Source organism: Carlito syrichta, unplaced genomic scaffold (assembly GCF_000164805.1).
Source record: "Carlito syrichta isolate Samal-C Ts95f unplaced genomic scaffold, Tarsius_syrichta-2.0.1 Scaffold80509, whole genome shotgun sequence".
Taxonomy (NCBI): Eukaryota; Metazoa; Chordata; class Mammalia; order Primates; family Tarsiidae; genus Carlito; species Carlito syrichta.
Window position 1 is genome coordinate 176,581 of NW_007024605.1, and position 16,725 is coordinate 193,305.

The window sequence follows — 16,725 nt, forward strand, 5'->3', positions numbered from 1 at the left end:
GGCGGAGAAACAATTGAAATTTAATTTCTGTGTATTGACCTTATATCTTTTGACCTTATTAAATTATTAGTCCTAAGAGTTTTATTTTAGATTCTCTGGTGATTTTAACATAAACAATCACATTGTCTGCAAAGAAGGACAGTTTTAGTTCATCCTTTCTGATCTATCTGCCTGTTTACATACTTTTCCTGCCAAATTGTACCAAGACTTCAGTGTAATGTTGAATAGGAGTGGTGAGAGTGGACATTCTTGCATTGTTCCTCCCTTAAGGGTCAAAGAATTCAGTCTTTCAACCAGTATAATGTTAGCTGCGGGTTTTTTGTAGATATCCTCTTTCAGTTTGAAGAAGTTCATTTTGACTCCATGTTTGCTGAGTTTTCTTGTGAATGGGTTATATTTTTATCAGCCTTTTCCTGTATCTGTATAATCATGTGGCTTTTCTTCTTTAGATTTTTAGTGTAGTAAATTGCATTAATTGACTTTTGAGCTGACTTGCATTCCCAGTATAAATCCCACTTGACTGAGGTGCATTATTTTTGTATAATGCTGGATCTGATTTGCTGATTTTATTTTATTTTATGATGTGGGGTACAATTCAGGATTAGGTATACAAGTGGTCATCGTACAGGTAAAGTTTGGGCCTCCCTTTGGTCCCCACTTTGCCTAGTTTGAGGATTTGCTCATATTTTGTTGAGGTTATTTTCATCTATGTTCATGAGGGATAATAATCTATAATTCCTTTTTTTGTACTTGTCTTTGTCTAATAATGGTGTGCTTATAGAAACAATTAGGAAATGCTCCATCTTGTGTTTTCTGAAATAAACTGCATAGTATTGCTATAATTTCTTTTTTAAATGCTTATTAAGGCCTGGTGCAGTGGCTCACACCTATAATCCCAGCACTTTGGGAGGCTGAGGTGAGAGGATTGCCTGAGCCCACAGTTTCGAGACTAGCCTGGGCAACATGGCGAGACCTCATCTCTGCAATAAATAAAAAATTAGCCAGGCATGGAGGTGCATGCCTGTAGTTCCAGCTGCTTGGAAGGCCGAGGCAGAAGGATCGCCTGAGACCAGCACGTTGAAGCTGCAGTGGTGGTGAGCGTGTCACTACTCTCCAGCCTGGGCAACAGAGTGAGACTCTGACTTAAAAAAAAAAAAAAAAGACAAAATTTTAGAAAACTAATTAAAATAAAGCTTTATTGGAACATAGCCATGCCTATTTGTTTATGTTTTGTCTGTGGCTGCATTTGCACTACTTTCAGAGGTGAGTAGTTGAGACAGAAACTGTATGACCCAGAAAGCCATAAAGGGTTACTATCTAGTGTTTTACAGAAAAGGTAACCAATCATTGCTATGAAGACTTTATTTTTGGGCAAAAACTGGAAGAAAAAAAAAAACTCAATCAGAGACAAAAAGCTCAGTGGCCGGGCACCGTGGCTCATGCCTGTAACCCCAGCACTTTGGGAGGCAGAGGTGAGAGGACTGCCTGAGCCTATAGGTTCAAGACCAGCCTGGGCAACTTGGCAAGATCTCGTCTCTACAATAAATAAATTAAAAAATTAGCTGGGTGTGGTGGCACGTGCCTATGGTACCAGCTACTTGGAAGGCTGAGGCGGAAGGATCACTTGAGCCCAGTAGGTTGAGGCAGTGGTGGCCATGAGCATGCCACTACACTCCAACACAAAAAAATAAAATAAAATAAAAGCCAAGTGAGCACTTTTTATTTCTAGATCAAAGTAATCTGTTATTGCAATAAGAAATGCCAACCACTTACCTAGGACTTTTCACAATTGGGATAAAAATCTACACATACTAAGTAATATAAAGAACTTTATTTCATTGGTCAGAAAAATACAAAAAACATTTTGTATTGCCTTTGGGAAGAATCAGCAGGATTTTAATATGACTGCTAAAAATTAGAAAAAGACTAGCCAGGATTATAAACAACCAAATAATAAAACGAGTCAATTTTCTAACAGAATATCTATTATCATCTAAAGTTCATCTTTGTAAATTACACAGTATAAAAAATATACAGTGCATAATTGTCCTCAAGTGACTATGTTCAATCCATTGTTAATTGTCTAAAGGTCTAAAATGTCCCATTAAAGTTATAATCTGGAATAAATGAACATGAAGTTAGTTTTCTTCATTAGCCCTTTTGTTGATTACCCAACTCCTACGCATGATATCAGTTTCTTCCATCTTCCTATGGAGAGTATATAGCAATTCTAGATCTCTGTGTAAGGTTGTTTGCTTTAGCTTGAAATGCATCATTGAGGATTCTCCATTGTCAGTGTCCAGAAATCACATTATTTCTCATAGACTGTGTAGCCTCAATATAATGGAGAGCTGTGCATGGTCTTCACTAAGAAGCTAGGATGGTTGTCCCTGAGTTTGGGACCCACTGTAAGCTTGGCCAGTGCCCATCTATGTCCCAGGACTTCGACCTATGACTTTATTCAGTGTACATAAACTTCTCCTGAGTTGCACTAGCTCAAGACCTTGCTAGTTATTGGTACAGAGGTAAATGCATCCTTGTTTTACAATTTACAGTCTTTTTAGGAATGTAGACATGACTTCATGTACTACATATCTTGGCAAATTTATCAAATGTAACACTTATTCGAAATTCTAAAATTGCTTCTGTTATTACTTGGCTAAGGGTGACAGGAAAGCTCTGTTCCTTAGGTCTTTAGCTTATGGTACACCTTGGTTTCCTTAGGCTTTTCTGGAGATTCTGTATCTCACTATGAAGTTGGTTGCTCTCACGTTGGAATCCCTCCTTCAGTAGTTGGGCCTGTTCCTAAAGAGAAACAAATGGAGACTGGATAAATTGTAGCGTTAAGTAAATTTCTATATTCTATCTTGTTTCCACATTCACTCATTTATTACTTAATTTCTTCTTGAAATTTTTACGCTGGGTGTGGTGGCTCATGCCTGTAATCCCAGGAATTTGGGAGAGGGGGCAAGAGGTTTGCCTGGACCCAGGAGTTTGAGACCAGCCTGGGCAACTTGACAAGACCTCATCTCTACAATAAATTGAAAAGAAATTAACCAGGCATGGTGGTGTGCGCCTGTAGTTCCAGCTACTTGGAAGGCTGACATGGAAGGTTCACCTGAGCCCAGCATATCAAGGCTGCAGTGGCTGTGAGCATGTCACTATACTTCAGCCTGGGCGACAGAGTGAGACCCTCCCCACCAAAAAAGCAAATCTCTATGTTCTGTCTTGTTTCCACATTCTCTCATTTATTATTTAATTTCTTCTTGAAATTTTCATGCTGGGCATGGTGGCTCACACCTATAATCCCAGCAATTTGGGAGGTGGAAGTGAGAGGATTGCTTGAATCCAGGGATTCGAGACCAGCCTGGGCAACTTGGTGAGACCTCGTCTCTACAATAAATTAAAAAAAAAAATTCGCTGTGCATGGTGGCACGTGCCTGTAGTTTCAGCTACTTGGAAGGCTGAGACGGAAGCATCTCCTGAACCAACAGGGCGAGGTTGCGGTGGCCGTGGGCGTGCCACTGCACTCCAGCCTGGGAGACAGGGTGAGACTCCAACTCAAAAAAAAAAAAAAGAGTATTCTTAAACCCTGATGAAGTGTCTGAATCTTAGATCAGGAAATTTGACATAAGCAACCATAACTCGGTGGCAGGAATAGCAGAAGATACTTTAGAAAATCAGAGTCCCAGACAAACCATACTGGATTTTGGCACAACTCAACACAAACTGGGAGCAGGGCATGAAAACAGGCAGGAGTGGTTGGCTATCACCCAGAAGTGAAAGTTTGAGGAGTCCTTCTGTTCATTAAGATGCTCTTAGAGAGAAAGTCATAGCAGGTGTGACAGAAAAAAAAAAAAAAACCACTGTAGATTCCACAAAGTGATGAAGATACCTCAGCTATTTTACTTGCTGTAGAAGCTTATAAAATTTATTTAATCTCTTCTGAACCTCTGTTTCTTCCCTTAAGTAATAGGGCCATAATTTTTGCTTCATATGATATGAAGCAAGAGATACAGACAAGACATTTTTATGATGCCTAGCCGATAATAGCTACCTTTAAATGAAGGATATACCGATAAAGGACTGAATGTGACACAACTGCCAATAAGAAACGTTTAGTGACTGGACATAGGCAGTGGCCAGTTCATGCAGGACAGACAGGAATTGAAAAGCACAAGTGAGCAAATCAGGACCTTCCTCTGGGCTTCCTGTTTGCCCTGCCACACTAAGTTTGTGATCAGGGAGGATAGAGAAAAAACAGAAAAACAGAAACCTCCAGGTGATGCAATTGGATACCTGAAGTTTAAGATTGATGGTCCTCTCTTGCTCTTTCACTAACTGGGCCCGCTCCCTCTCCATCTTATCAGTCAGTTGTTTCACATGTTCCTGATAACTCCTCTCCTTCTGTTCCATCATCTGCTCATTCTTCTTCTGCATTTCCTCCAACCTTTGTGCTGCAGCCTGTGCAGATTCGGCTTTCACACGCTGCACTGTGGAGGAAGAGGAAGAAGAACAATGTGAGTGGGGATATCTTTGTGTCTGATTCTTCCTTGTACACTTGTTATTGTTGTTGCTGATGGCATATGCCTTTCTAAGATACAACATCAGCAACTAAGGCACATCTTTGCTCTTCTTGCTCTAGTTCAAGGATCCCAATTTATCCAAATGATGTTGACTTTTAAGAGCTTTTGAGGCCATGTAAACACTTGGATTGCTCCTCACCTTCAATCTCCTTTTCTTTCTCTGAGAGAGTCTGGTCTGTCTGTAGAATTGTGTCAATCACAACCTCCTTGGATTTCAAGTATGCCTGCAGAACCTCTTCAGCCTTAGAACCCAGAGAACACAGAGTTAGAAGGAGGAAGTGTCTCTAAGTATTCGTCCCCATTTGCCCCTCATCTTCTCTCTAGGAATTGCTATTCTTGGTGCTGGTGTGCCTAGTGGTCAAGTTTTCCTGTCCCAGGAGTAGGCACGTGTTCCAGGTAGGCTTATCAGAGTAGCCCACTTAACAAAACTATTTTTAGGAGGCTGATATAGATACTGGAAAAAAGAGGTTCTCTTGATGTTTCAGATCGGGTACTCTGAAGCTATTAATGTGTGGTCCCATATGTGGCGAACTTGCTGTAGAATGAAGCCATCACTGAGAAAGCAAATCAGAGTGCAGAGATAGAGGGAGGAAGTAGGGAGGGAACTGCTGAGATGGGGAGGAACACTGGGCAAAGACACATATCATGACATTGTTTGAAATTTTGGATCCAACTTCCCTTAAAGCCAGTTGGAAGCCTAAACTGATAAATTACCAATTTTTGTTTAAGCACCCATCATTGGATTTCTGTCTCTTGCAACATAAAAAATTCAGCTGTAATAGTGGATGATCATAACAACTTGATGGTTAATCTGATAATTCAATTTGTAACTCAATTGCTAATTGACTGTACTCTTTTTGATAAGCACTTAGGACATACCTGGAATAACAGGCTCCCTGTACATGCTATTGAAAGAAAGTGTTAAATTTATGCAGACAATAATGCACATCTGTGTGCAGTTGTGCTTGTTCACGTGGGTTCAAGGAGGCATATCAACAGTTTCCATCAGCAACAGAAAAAACTTGTTTACCTGTATCCCCTTCCTCTGTTCCTGATAGTACTTTTTCTTCAGGTCTTGTACTTTCTGAATAAAGCATCGATAGCCCCCTGGTTTAGAATAAACTCCATCTTTCACTTCTGCTTCTAGAGAACTGAAAATTTGCTGAAGTAGAGCTGAACAACGATCTGATGATGCTTTCAGATTCTGTTTACAAAAGTCATCTCGCTTTTGTTCTAGCTGGGCCTTTAATGTAAAAATAGAAGTAAAAAAGAATAACAGGGAAAGGATGTTAGCTTGACCTCAGAATTTCTGGAAAGACTTCTCACAAATAAAAGACTATGGCTCCTCCCCTCCCCAGGAAAAACTGATGGCACCTCAGCAGGACCATGCTCTTTCTTCTGACCCCAACTTTCTACTGGTCACTTTCTTTTTTGGGGGGGGGAGTTGGAGTCTCATTCTGCCACCTAGTCTGGAGTACAGTGGAGTGGCACACTCACAACCACCGCAGTTCAACCTGCTGGGCTCAGGCAATCTTCCACTTCAGCCTTTCAAATAGCTGGAACTACAGGCATGCGTCATCATGTCCGGCTAATGTTTTGATTTATTGTTGCGATGAGGTCTTGCCAAGTTGTCCAGGCTGGTCTCGAACCTGTGGGCTCAGGCAGTTCTCTCACCTCAGCCTCCCAAAGTGCTAGGATTATAGATGTGAGCCACCGTGCCCGGTTCTTTCCTATTTTTTCCCACCAAGAATTTGATGAACAAAATATATTAGAAATAGGTCAGGCATGGTGGCTCATGCCTGTAATCCCAGCACTTTGGAAGGCAGAGGTGAGAGGATAACCTGAGCTCAGGGATTTGAGACCAGCCTGAGTGGCATGGAGAGACCTCGTCTCTAGAATAAATAAAAAAATAGCTGGGTGTTTTTCTGATGGTGCATGCCAGTGTTTCCAGCCACATGGAAGGCACAGGTGAAGTCCAGAGCAGAGATTGATAACTTTATCCCAATATTTAGAGGTAAACTCTGTTTCTGAGTTTACTCAACATCAACCTGCTCAAGGTAACTAAGATTAAAATTTGCTTTGGCTACAATATCTCATCACTATGATACAAGTGGACATGTAATTTGATGATAAGCTCTCGTTAGTTATACGTATTTAATTAAAGGGAGGACTATTCATGAAAAAATGTTTTAAAACTTTGAGTCTGTAATAATAAAATTGGTTCTTCTGATGAATATGATTGCAAATGTGTAGTTGTCACCATTTTACAAGCTAATAAGAATTGCTTCTATACAAATAAATGCTAATTTCAGTTCCCGGTAGTGCTTTGCCTTTCACATTCCTAGTCCTTACAAACCAGAGAGAAAAATTACCGCCAATTCCTTTTGAAATAGCTGGTTTACATCTTTGAAAGAGTGCCTAATGAAGATTTCAATGGCCTCTCTCTCACAGGCCCTGTGCAGGTCCAGTAGCTCCTGGAGGGTTTCCGTGGGCAGCTGCAGCTTCTGGGCCATCTGCTGGTCATAGTGGGCAAAGGCCTTTTGCACTGCGGCCGAGTTCTCTATCTGGGCCAAGGCCAGGACTGCGTTCTCCATGCAGGGCAGATCCCCACTGCTGATGGCGTTGACATAGGTCAACACCAGGCTCTCTAGACCTACACACAGAGAACAAATGAAGTTTGTTGTAGGGAGAGTGAGGAAGAGTCTCTGTTTTCTGTAATTCTGAACATGTCAATTACCACCTATTTGCCTCACAGCATCATCTGGAAGCTTGCTAGAATGCAGATTCTCAGTCCCTGTCTCAGATCTAACAAATTAGATCCTCTTATTTTGCCAGATCTCTCGATAATATGTATGCATACCAAAGGATGAGAATTCCTAAATTACATAGCTTGCGTCTTCCTAGAATACATACTTAATGAATGTCTGCATGCATCTTAGCTCTGACTGACTTTTAAGTTTTCTTTATTTTAATTAATATACATTTAAGTTTATCTTATTTATTTATTTATTGGAGTTGGAGTCTCACTGTGTTGTCCAGGCTGGAGTGCAGTGGCAACGCGCATAGCTACTGCCACCTTGACATCCTGTGCTCAAGCAATCCTTTCATTTCAGTCATCCAGGTAGCTGGAACCTATAGGCACCCGCCACCAAGCCTGGCTAATTTTTTGATTTATTGTAGAGATGAAGCCTCACCAAGTTGCCTGGGCTGGTCTCAAACCCCTGGGCTCGGGCAATTCTCTCACCTCTTTCCCCCAAAATGCTGGGATTACAGGTGTGAACCACTGCACCTGGCTACATATAAGTTTAATTAGCTGCACTTGTCTAGGGACTACTGCATTGGACAACAGGTTAAGTTTATTAGGGCAATTTTAAGCAATAGAGCTATTTTCCTTTGGCCTTTCCTATTTTTTCCACACCAAGAATTTGACTGACAAAATATATTAGAAATAGGCCAGGCATGGTGGTTCACGCCTGTAATCCCAGCACTTTGGAAGGCAGAGGTGAGAGGATTACTTGAGCTCAGGGGTTCAAGACCAGCCTGAGTAGCATGGGAAGACCTTGTCTCTACAATAAATCAAAAAATTAGCTGGGCGTTTTTTGGTGGTGTGAGCCTGTTTTTCCAGCCACTTGGAAGGCTGAGGCGAAAGGATCACCTGAGCCCAGCAGATCGAGGCTGCAGTGACTGTAAGCATGCTACTGCCCTCCAGTCTGGGCAACAGAGTGAGACTCCAACTCAGAAAACAAACAAAATATATTAGAAATATTGATGCCATCTAGGATTTGATGCAGTTATAGCAGTAGATTTGCATTTTTCAAAGGTGATACTAGAAGGATGCTATTCCATGCTTCATTAGTCTTAACAATGAGTGGAATGGGACTTACGAGGTCCATTGACCTTGATGCCTCCGGTAAGAGTTTTAGTTTTGGAATTACTAAAGATGTAGGAACAGAAATTTGCAACTTGTTGTACAAATTCGGGGTCCAGGTCATCTTCATGTAGGTTTTCCAGCTGTCCAAGCTTCTTTCGGTGAGTAGGTCGATCAAAGACAAAGCATTTCTTCTTTGGGAAGAACTTTCGGATACAGAGTCGGGGCAGATTAAAATTTTTATCTTTTTGACTGGTGCCTGAAGGAACATAAAGCAGAGATTTAACTAATATAACGGTTTGCAAACTTTTTCTCTAGAGGGCCAAACAGTCAATATTTTAGGCTTTTCAGACCAGGTAGTCTCTTTTCTAAGTACTCAGCTCTGTCATTGGATCATGAACACAGCCCTAGACAATATGTAAATAACATGGGCATACCATTATTCCAATAAATCCTTATTTATACAAAGAACTGGCAGGCAGGACCAGTCATCAATTTCTGCAGGCTGTAGTTTGCCAACATTTGGACTAGTGCACTCTTAATGCTTTACTCTATTTTCTTGAAATAAATATCCATTGTATTTATGGATATTTACTATGATCAAATGCAGAATCACAACCCCTAAGTAGGAAGATAAGATTAACCTAATCATAGCATATGGAAAGGTGAAAGAAAGAGAAATGTTCTAGAACAAGAAAGACTATAATTTAAGATGGGTGTGGTGGCTCACGCCTGTAATCACTTTGGAGGCAGAGGAAAGAGGATTGCCTGAGCCCATGATCAAGACCATCCTGGGCAACATGGTGAGACCTCATCTCTACAATAAATAAAAAAATTAGCTGGGCGTGGTGGCATGCTGCTGTAGTTCTGGCTACTTGGAAGGTTGAGGTGGAAGGATCACCTGAGCCCAGCAGGTCAAGGCTGCGGTGGCTGTGAGCATGCCACTGCCCTCCAACCTGGGCAACAGAGTGAAACTCTAAATCAGAGAAAATATAATTTAAAATTAAATCTATTAATTCAGATATGAAATTAAGCATTAATTCCTAATGACTATTTCTCCAGCTGCAGAAATAGTAAACTGTAAATGTAAAAAACTACAACTGTGTAAAGCCGGGCTCGGTGGCTCAGCCTGTAATCCCGCACTTTGGGAGGCTGAGGTGAATGGATTGCCTGAGCCCACGGGTTCGAGACCCGCCTGGGCAACTTGGCAAGACCTCATCGCTACAATAAATAAAAAAAATCAGTCAGGCGTGGTAGCGCGCGCCTGTAGTTCCGGCTACTCGGAAGGCTGAGGCGGAAGGATCGCCGGAGCTCAGCAGGTCAAGGCTGCGGTGGCTGGAAGCGGCCACTGCACTCCAGTCTGGGCGACAGAGTGAGACTCCAACTCAAAACAAAAACAAACAACAAAAAAAAACTACAACTGTGTAAACTAAAAAATGATAATTTCTAGTGTTTTGTCACCCTCATCTATCAGTTGGAGGTTCCTGTTACCATGCTTCAGCTTCAGTGAATTTTCCAGGTATTCATCTGCTGTGATGGATTGTCCATCTGTTTCTAAGTCCAGGGAGAAATCTCTCAGAGTCCACACAAAGTCTGGGAAGAAGCTCACAAAGTCAGCTGAATCTTCAACCTCATTCTCATCAGGTGAGAATTTTGCCCTGATTCGGTCTGTCAACTCTGTCACGTAGCTGAGTGGCAACTAAGGAAAAGTGACACAGTGAACAGGGCCTCCCATCCCGTATTAGTTCCTCATTATTCGCAAGCCTTCATTTTGCCTTTGTTCTTAACCTACGTGTCTCTAAAGTAGGCAATGGGATCTTTCCCCTGAACTCGAATTTGTTTTTCATGTTTTTTCTTTGTAAGCTTGATTTATGACGATTCACCATCAGGCAGCTGATTTATAAATACAGGGTGTCACCTGTGACCAAGTTCTGTTCTGAACCACAAAAGGATACTGTAGTTGGTCCATGGCCTGCTGGTTGATGGTTCCCATGCTGTTGTACACGAAGGTGCTGCTCAGGAGGATGGCCAGGGCAAAGATCCAGGAGTCATTCTGGTTGTCGCCCTGGAAGTCAGAACACATTTGGATCAGGAGTATGTTTGATTCTCATAGCACTGAGTTCTGAAATCTATTAACAAACAGATCAGCAGCATTAAAAGTGTGATCATATGTTAGGATTTTTTTCAGACTAATGACCTATAAAAGGAACCCAAATACAAACAAAAATGATTGTCAGTAGGATTTGGACTCTGGGTTATATTTTTATTAGTATTTTTGATTTATACTGTATCTCATTAGGCCCTTTATGACCATGGCAGGTAATTGCAAAATAAACAGTCAAGGTTGGTACTAAGGCCTTATGTACAATTTAAATATAAAATTTCTTCCTTTTTTATAACAAAATTAACTTATTTAAGATTGATAATATTTGTAGCTATTTTATTGAGCAATTATTATACACCTAATACATTATTTATCTTTTAAATATTCAAAACAATACTATGAGGCAAATATAGCTCTATTACATCTATTTTACAGATTAGAAAAGCTGAGGCTAAAAGAAGTAAAATAATTTGCTAGGGCCGTTAAATTAGCGACCAAGTTAAATTTAAACACAAAGTTTATGGGGTTTCAGTATCCAAACTTTTAACTAAAGTGCTCTGCAGGATAAGGCTTATGACACTGAGTTTATTTCTGCTACCTTTATGCATCTGGCTTAACTCACTTAGCTTACAGCCTGTTATTAATAGAATACTGTCTATTGGCCACTATGGTCTCTGCTAGGATTCTGTCTTATGAATGTTTTTCTCATTTCTGGTCTCTAAACTTGGTCTCATGATATGTAAACATAAATAAAAAGACATGTTATGGTTAAGTGCAAGCTCTTATTTAAGGAAAAACTAAACCGTGTATGAGATATTCAGAGATTAGGGGCTTATTACACAACAGAATCCTTCAGTTTTACCTTCTCTACATCTCCCAGACCCTCAGTGTCGAGCAGAACTAGTGTGTGGTTTGGCTTCTTGGGATGAGGCACACACCACATCCAGATTCCTTTGGTGTGAGACTGTACCGTCGAACCCAGAGAGAAGCCTGAGAAGGAGAGGGAATGAGAGGGGGGTGGAGATTTAATAGCAGGCAGTTCAGGTAATTGAGGCAAAAGGTAGCATAATTAAGTTTAAGAGAGATAACCGAACCACAATCAGTATTGATCTTACTTACAATCAGAGAAATAGGAAAATCTGAATATCCAATAAATAAAAAAATTCAGTACACTTTCATGACAAAAACAATCAACAAACCAGAAATCGAAACTACAACATAATAAAGACCATATGATGGGGGAATTTAAAAAAATGGAATTAATACTGAAACCAAACCCTTGTAGTACAGGCTTCCCCTGCTAGGTGTCTGTTCTAGGAACCCTTAGCTTCAGTGAACCAGTGAGCATTATTGTCAGACGCTGTGTTTGGCTTCAGTGAATTTTTTCTTGGATAGTCTTTCAAGGAGTTTGTCCATTTCATGATGCATGATTTACAAGCACACGTGCCCACACCACTGAGAATTCAACAGCTTTGGACCAAAAAGTGGCATGGCCCCTGAGCTCCACCCTCTCTATTCACCTGATCTTTGCCTGAGCGGTTTTTTTTTTTATTGCTTCTCCAGATGAAAAAAATCCTCAAAGGGAAACATGGAAGGAAACAGAGGGCATCCAAATTAGAAATGTCAGTTGCAGTGACTCACGTCTGTAATCCTAGCACTTTGGGAGGTAGAGGTGAGGGGATTGCCTGAGGGATTCGAGACCAGCCTGGGCAACTTGGCAAGATCTTGTCTCTCTACAATAAAAAATTAAAAAATTAGCTGGGTATGGTGGTGTGCACCTGTAGTACCAGCTACTTGGAAGGCTGAGGCTGAAGGAACACCTGAGCCCAGCAGCACTCCAGCCTGGGCAACAGAGTGAGACTCCGACCCCCCCCCCGCAAAAAAAAGAAAAAGAAGTAAAATTATTTCTGATGATATCCTGTATACAGAAAACCTTAAATATTTGACCAAAAAATGTTAAAAAAAAGAATTCAGAGTTGCAGCACACACACACAATCAACAGAAATCAGTTGCTTTTCTATACACTAGCAATGAAAAGCCTGAAAAGGAAATGTTGAAAACAATGCTACTAATCATAGTATATAAAGAATAAATTACTTAGGAATAAACTTAACCAAAGGAGGTGAAAGACTTGTATAGTGAAAACTATAAAACTTTCTTTAAAAAAATTAAAGATACAAATAATTAGAAAGACATCTGTGTTTATGGCTTGGAAAATTAAATATTCTTAAGATGTTACTACTGCCCAAATTGATATACAGATTCAATGTAATTTCTATTGACCATCTAATGACTCTTGAGAGCAGACTGGGGAAAAATATTTACCAATTGTATATCTGACAAAGGCCTAGCATCTAGGGTCTACAAGGAAATTAAATGTGCCGAAAGAAAAAAACAAACAAACAGCCACATTAAAAAGTGGGCAAAAGATATGAATAGACATTTCTCAAAAGAAGACACATGAGCAGCCAACAGATCATGAAAAAATGCTCAGCCTCATTAACCATCAAAGAAATGCAAATTAAAACCACATTGAGATACCACCTAACTCTAATCAGGATAGCCATCGTCACTAACTCAAAAAGCTGCTGGAGAGGATGTGGTGAAAAGGGAACATTTCTACACTGTTGGTGGGAGTGTGAACTAGTACAACCTCTGTGGAAAACAGTGTGGCGATTCCTAAAAGATCTAAAAATCGACCTTCCATACGGCCCTGCAATCCCCCTTCTGGGAACATACCCAGAGGAACTGAAATCACTCTATAAAAAAGAAACCTCAACTATCGTAATTACTATAAGAAAGGGGTTAGCAGTAGTGGGAAACTGCCAGGGGAGGGAGGGGCACACCTCATCCACAAGGGTACCTGCGTAATGAACATTTGTATACCTAACCCTGAATTATACCCCCCATATTTAAAATAAAAAAATGAAAACAAAAGAAAAAAGATACCTGCACACACATGTTTATTGCAGCATTATTCACAATAGCAAAAAATAAGGAACCAACCATGCTACCCATTGAAAAAGGACTGGATTTAAAAAAAGTGGTACATATACACGATGGAATATTACATAGCCATAAAGAAGGACAAAATTATGAATTTCCCAGCAACTTGGATGAACTCAGAGTCTATAATACTCAGTGATCTATCACAAAAACAAAGAACTGAGTACCACATGTTCTCACTCATAAGCGGACCTTGAGTGATTATCATAATACTATAAGAAAGGGATTGGTGACCAGGTGTGGTGGCTCATGCCTATAATCCCAGTACTTTGGGAGGCCGAGGTGAAAGGATTGCCTGAGCCCATGGGTTCGAGACCAGTCTGGGCAACTTGGTGAGACCTCATCTCGACAATAAATCAAAAAATTATCTAGGCATGGTTGCGTGTGCCTGTAGTTCCAGCTACTTGGAAGGCTGAGATGGAAGGATCACCTGAGCCCAGCAGGTTGAGACTGGGGTGGCCATGAGCATGTCACTGCACTCCTCCAGCCTGGGAAACAGAGTGAGACTCCAACTCAAAAAAAAAAAAAAAAAAAAAGAAGAAAAGAAAGGGATTGGCAGTAGTGGGAAACTACCAGGAGAAGCAAGGGCACAACTCATAATGACCATTTGTCTACCTAACTCTGAATTGTACCCCACATCTTTAAAATTAAAAGAAAATAATAAAAGTGGGGAAGGGGGAGAAACTAAGGCATCCTGAAAAGAGTTGATGATCTGACTCATTCCCTAGAACAAAGTGAAAGTAGAGAGTCCAAGTATGAGTGGTAAGCTAGCTTTCACATTCATCCCATACTGGGTGCTGACTGTGTGGGTGGATGGAGGGGAACTGGCAGAGAGTTGCTGGTTTCACTCACCCTTGTTCTTCCCAGCCAGCTTGTTCAGCAGGTAGGATTTGCCAGTGCGGTAGAGGCCCACGATAGCCACCACCACCACAGGCTGTGTAATGGTAGACAGGATCTCCAAAGCTTTTGGATTAATTACCAGTTGCCCCATAGCGTTCTCAATGAGGCACAATGGGCTTGGCATGTGGATCTCTGAGGTCACGTCCATGGTGTTCCTTTGTCTGGAAGGGAAGAGGCGTAATGAATTACAATTTCTGGTCTTGGTCGGGCGCGGTGGCTCAAGCCTGGGTGACGGAGTGAGACTCCAACTCAAAAACAAACAAACAAACAAAAAGAATTTTCAGTCTTTTCAATGATAGGGTAGAGTCATAAAATTCCCCAGGATGGCTGAATGTTTTGTGTGCATCAGTAAGATGGATGAAGGAAAAATCTATATTGTTTGGGAAAGTTATAGAAGTTATAGCATCAAAGTACTTCAGTACAAAAAATGTTGGCATGACAGACTTATCAACATTCAGCTACTCTCACGACCCAAGTCTTTCATTTAATTTATTGTAGAACTCTTTTCTTTGGATTCTTAGTTAAACATTTACACTAGACAATGGAATGAAAGATATAATAAGATTTAGATAATATATTTTGCTCCTAGCTATATGTAAGAAATTCAATATTGATTTATTTTCTGTTTTGTTCTGTTTTCCCATTTGGTAGAGAAAGAGAAATAGGAGGAAGTGGAAGAGAATGTCTAGGGAGGAGGAAGATAAGGAACTCCTAAGAAGAGTGAGAGAGAGCGCTTTCAGACCAGAAGGTGATGAAAAGGTTCATGCCTTGCCAAGGAATTCAGGGGAGAAGTTTCCAGCAGGCAAGATCAAAGTTGTCTGAGAACATGGGGAGGTCAAGGTAAACAAGTATATTGCCTTTACTGTAGCATTAGAGGAGAATTAAAGAAGAAGCACTTTAGTAAAGTAGTGGAGCTGAATTCTACTTGTGAAGGATAGAGGCTGAGTGGGCACTAGGAAATTAGTGAGTCTGGATTATTTCTAAAGGAAGACATTCGCCCTGAAATAAAATTCAAATGTATGATTAAAAAGTATGCTGCTAGCCAGGCTCGGTAGCTCATGCCTATAATCCCAGCACTTTGGGAGGGGGAGGCGAGAGGATTGTCTGAGCTCAGGGATTCAAGACCAGCCTGGGGACCTTGGCAAGACCTTGTCTTTACAATAAATCAAAAAATTAACCGGGCTTGGTGGCTCATGCCTGTGGTTCCAACTTCTTGGAAGGCTGAAGCAGAAGGATAGCCCGAGCCCAGCAGGTTGAGGCTGTGGTGGCCATAAGTGTGCCACTGCCCTCCAGCCTGGGCGACAGAGTGAGACTTTGATTCAAAAAAAAAAAAAAAAGTGTACTACTTTCATATATCTTCAACTTTTATCCTGAGTTTTAGTTGTTTTTTTTTTCTTTGTTGTTAACAGTGTCAGTGGGCTGCTTACCCTGGCTCTCATTGACCGTTCTTCCCATTTCATGAAAATAACTATCTGTAGCCCTTTCAATTTCTTAGCTGCTGTAGGAGCAAGACTGAGCAAGCTCCGTTAAGGAGAATGGTAATTTAATTGCCCCTAATCATTACAGACGCTATCAACAAAGAGAAAGATAATCCTAGTGCATTTCAAACACTGGTCCCTCTCTGCTGGTGCCTAATTCAACGTAAGCACATTGGTGGCAGTAGGGACTGGGTGCTTGTAATAACACCAGGATTTCATCTGCTCTGTGTCCCATTTCAGACTCAGTCACAGCCTAACTTGGTTCTGATAGTTTTTAAGGAAATTTACCGACTCTTTAAATTCCTTCCCATCCCTGGCCCAAACTTACAGGCTCTATGTCCCTAAGCCGAAGTCCTTTAGCTCTGGAGAGAAAGCCACTTTGAGAAGTAATAGCAGTTCTTACCTATTCCTTTGCTCAGTTCAGGTGGAGTGGTTTCTAGCACTTCTCTGTCTCTCCCTGGATCCTTGGGCTTTTATTTCACCCCTCCAGTGTTGTAAGGCTTCCTGGATTTCCTTCAGTGACTAAATAATCAGAAGTAAAGCAACCTCGGGTAGCAGATTTAGAGGAATGCGAAACTGAAAGTACTTTGTTCAAGGCATCGATTGAACAACCATAAAAGGAATTTCTGCAGTGTGCTGATGGGAGAGTTTCACATTTCTCAGTCAGAAGCTTCAAAGTTTTTTGTTGGAAGAGGTCTCAGAGACTATTTATTGTTTTTAAAAAGTCCATGAGATATTGAGTATACAATGGAATGTGTCCTGTGCTTGGGGTTAGTTTGAGAA

The 16,725-nt window shown here is 40.9% G+C and overlaps 1 protein-coding gene across 1 annotated transcript; it reads right to left on the minus strand.

Annotated features, from left to right (window-relative positions):
• Nucleotides 1-1,830: 1,830 nt before the first annotated feature.
• Nucleotides 1,831-16,520, minus strand: LOC103257344 (guanylate-binding protein 1-like). The gene is made up of 11 exons (XM_008055072.2): nucleotides 16,346-16,520; nucleotides 14,417-14,625; nucleotides 11,421-11,548; nucleotides 10,410-10,519; nucleotides 9,946-10,142; nucleotides 8,471-8,713; nucleotides 6,959-7,239; nucleotides 5,617-5,829; nucleotides 4,726-4,828; nucleotides 4,300-4,493; nucleotides 1,831-2,805 (listed from the first exon to the last, which is right to left on the minus strand). The coding sequence occupies exons 2-11, from the start codon at nucleotides 14,610-14,612 to the stop codon at nucleotides 2,695-2,697; spliced, it is 1,776 nt and encodes a 591-aa protein (XP_008053263.1). The 5' UTR covers nucleotides 14,613-14,625; nucleotides 16,346-16,520; the 3' UTR covers nucleotides 1,831-2,694.
• Between the last annotated feature and the right edge of the window lie 205 nt (nucleotides 16,521-16,725).

Coding starts and splice junctions, on each gene's coding strand:
- LOC103257344 (XM_008055072.2), bottom strand. CDS start 14,612: ATGGACGTGACCTCAGAGATCCACATGCCAAGCCCATTGTGCCTCATT. Junction 5,830..6,958: donor TATTTCAAAAGGAATTGGCG/GTAATTTTTCTC, acceptor TTTACATTAAAG/GCCCAGCTAGAACAAAAGCG. Junction 2,806..4,299: donor CCATCAATCTTAAACTTCAG/GTATCCAATTGC, acceptor GTTTCTCTTTAG/GAACAGGCCCAACTACTGAA.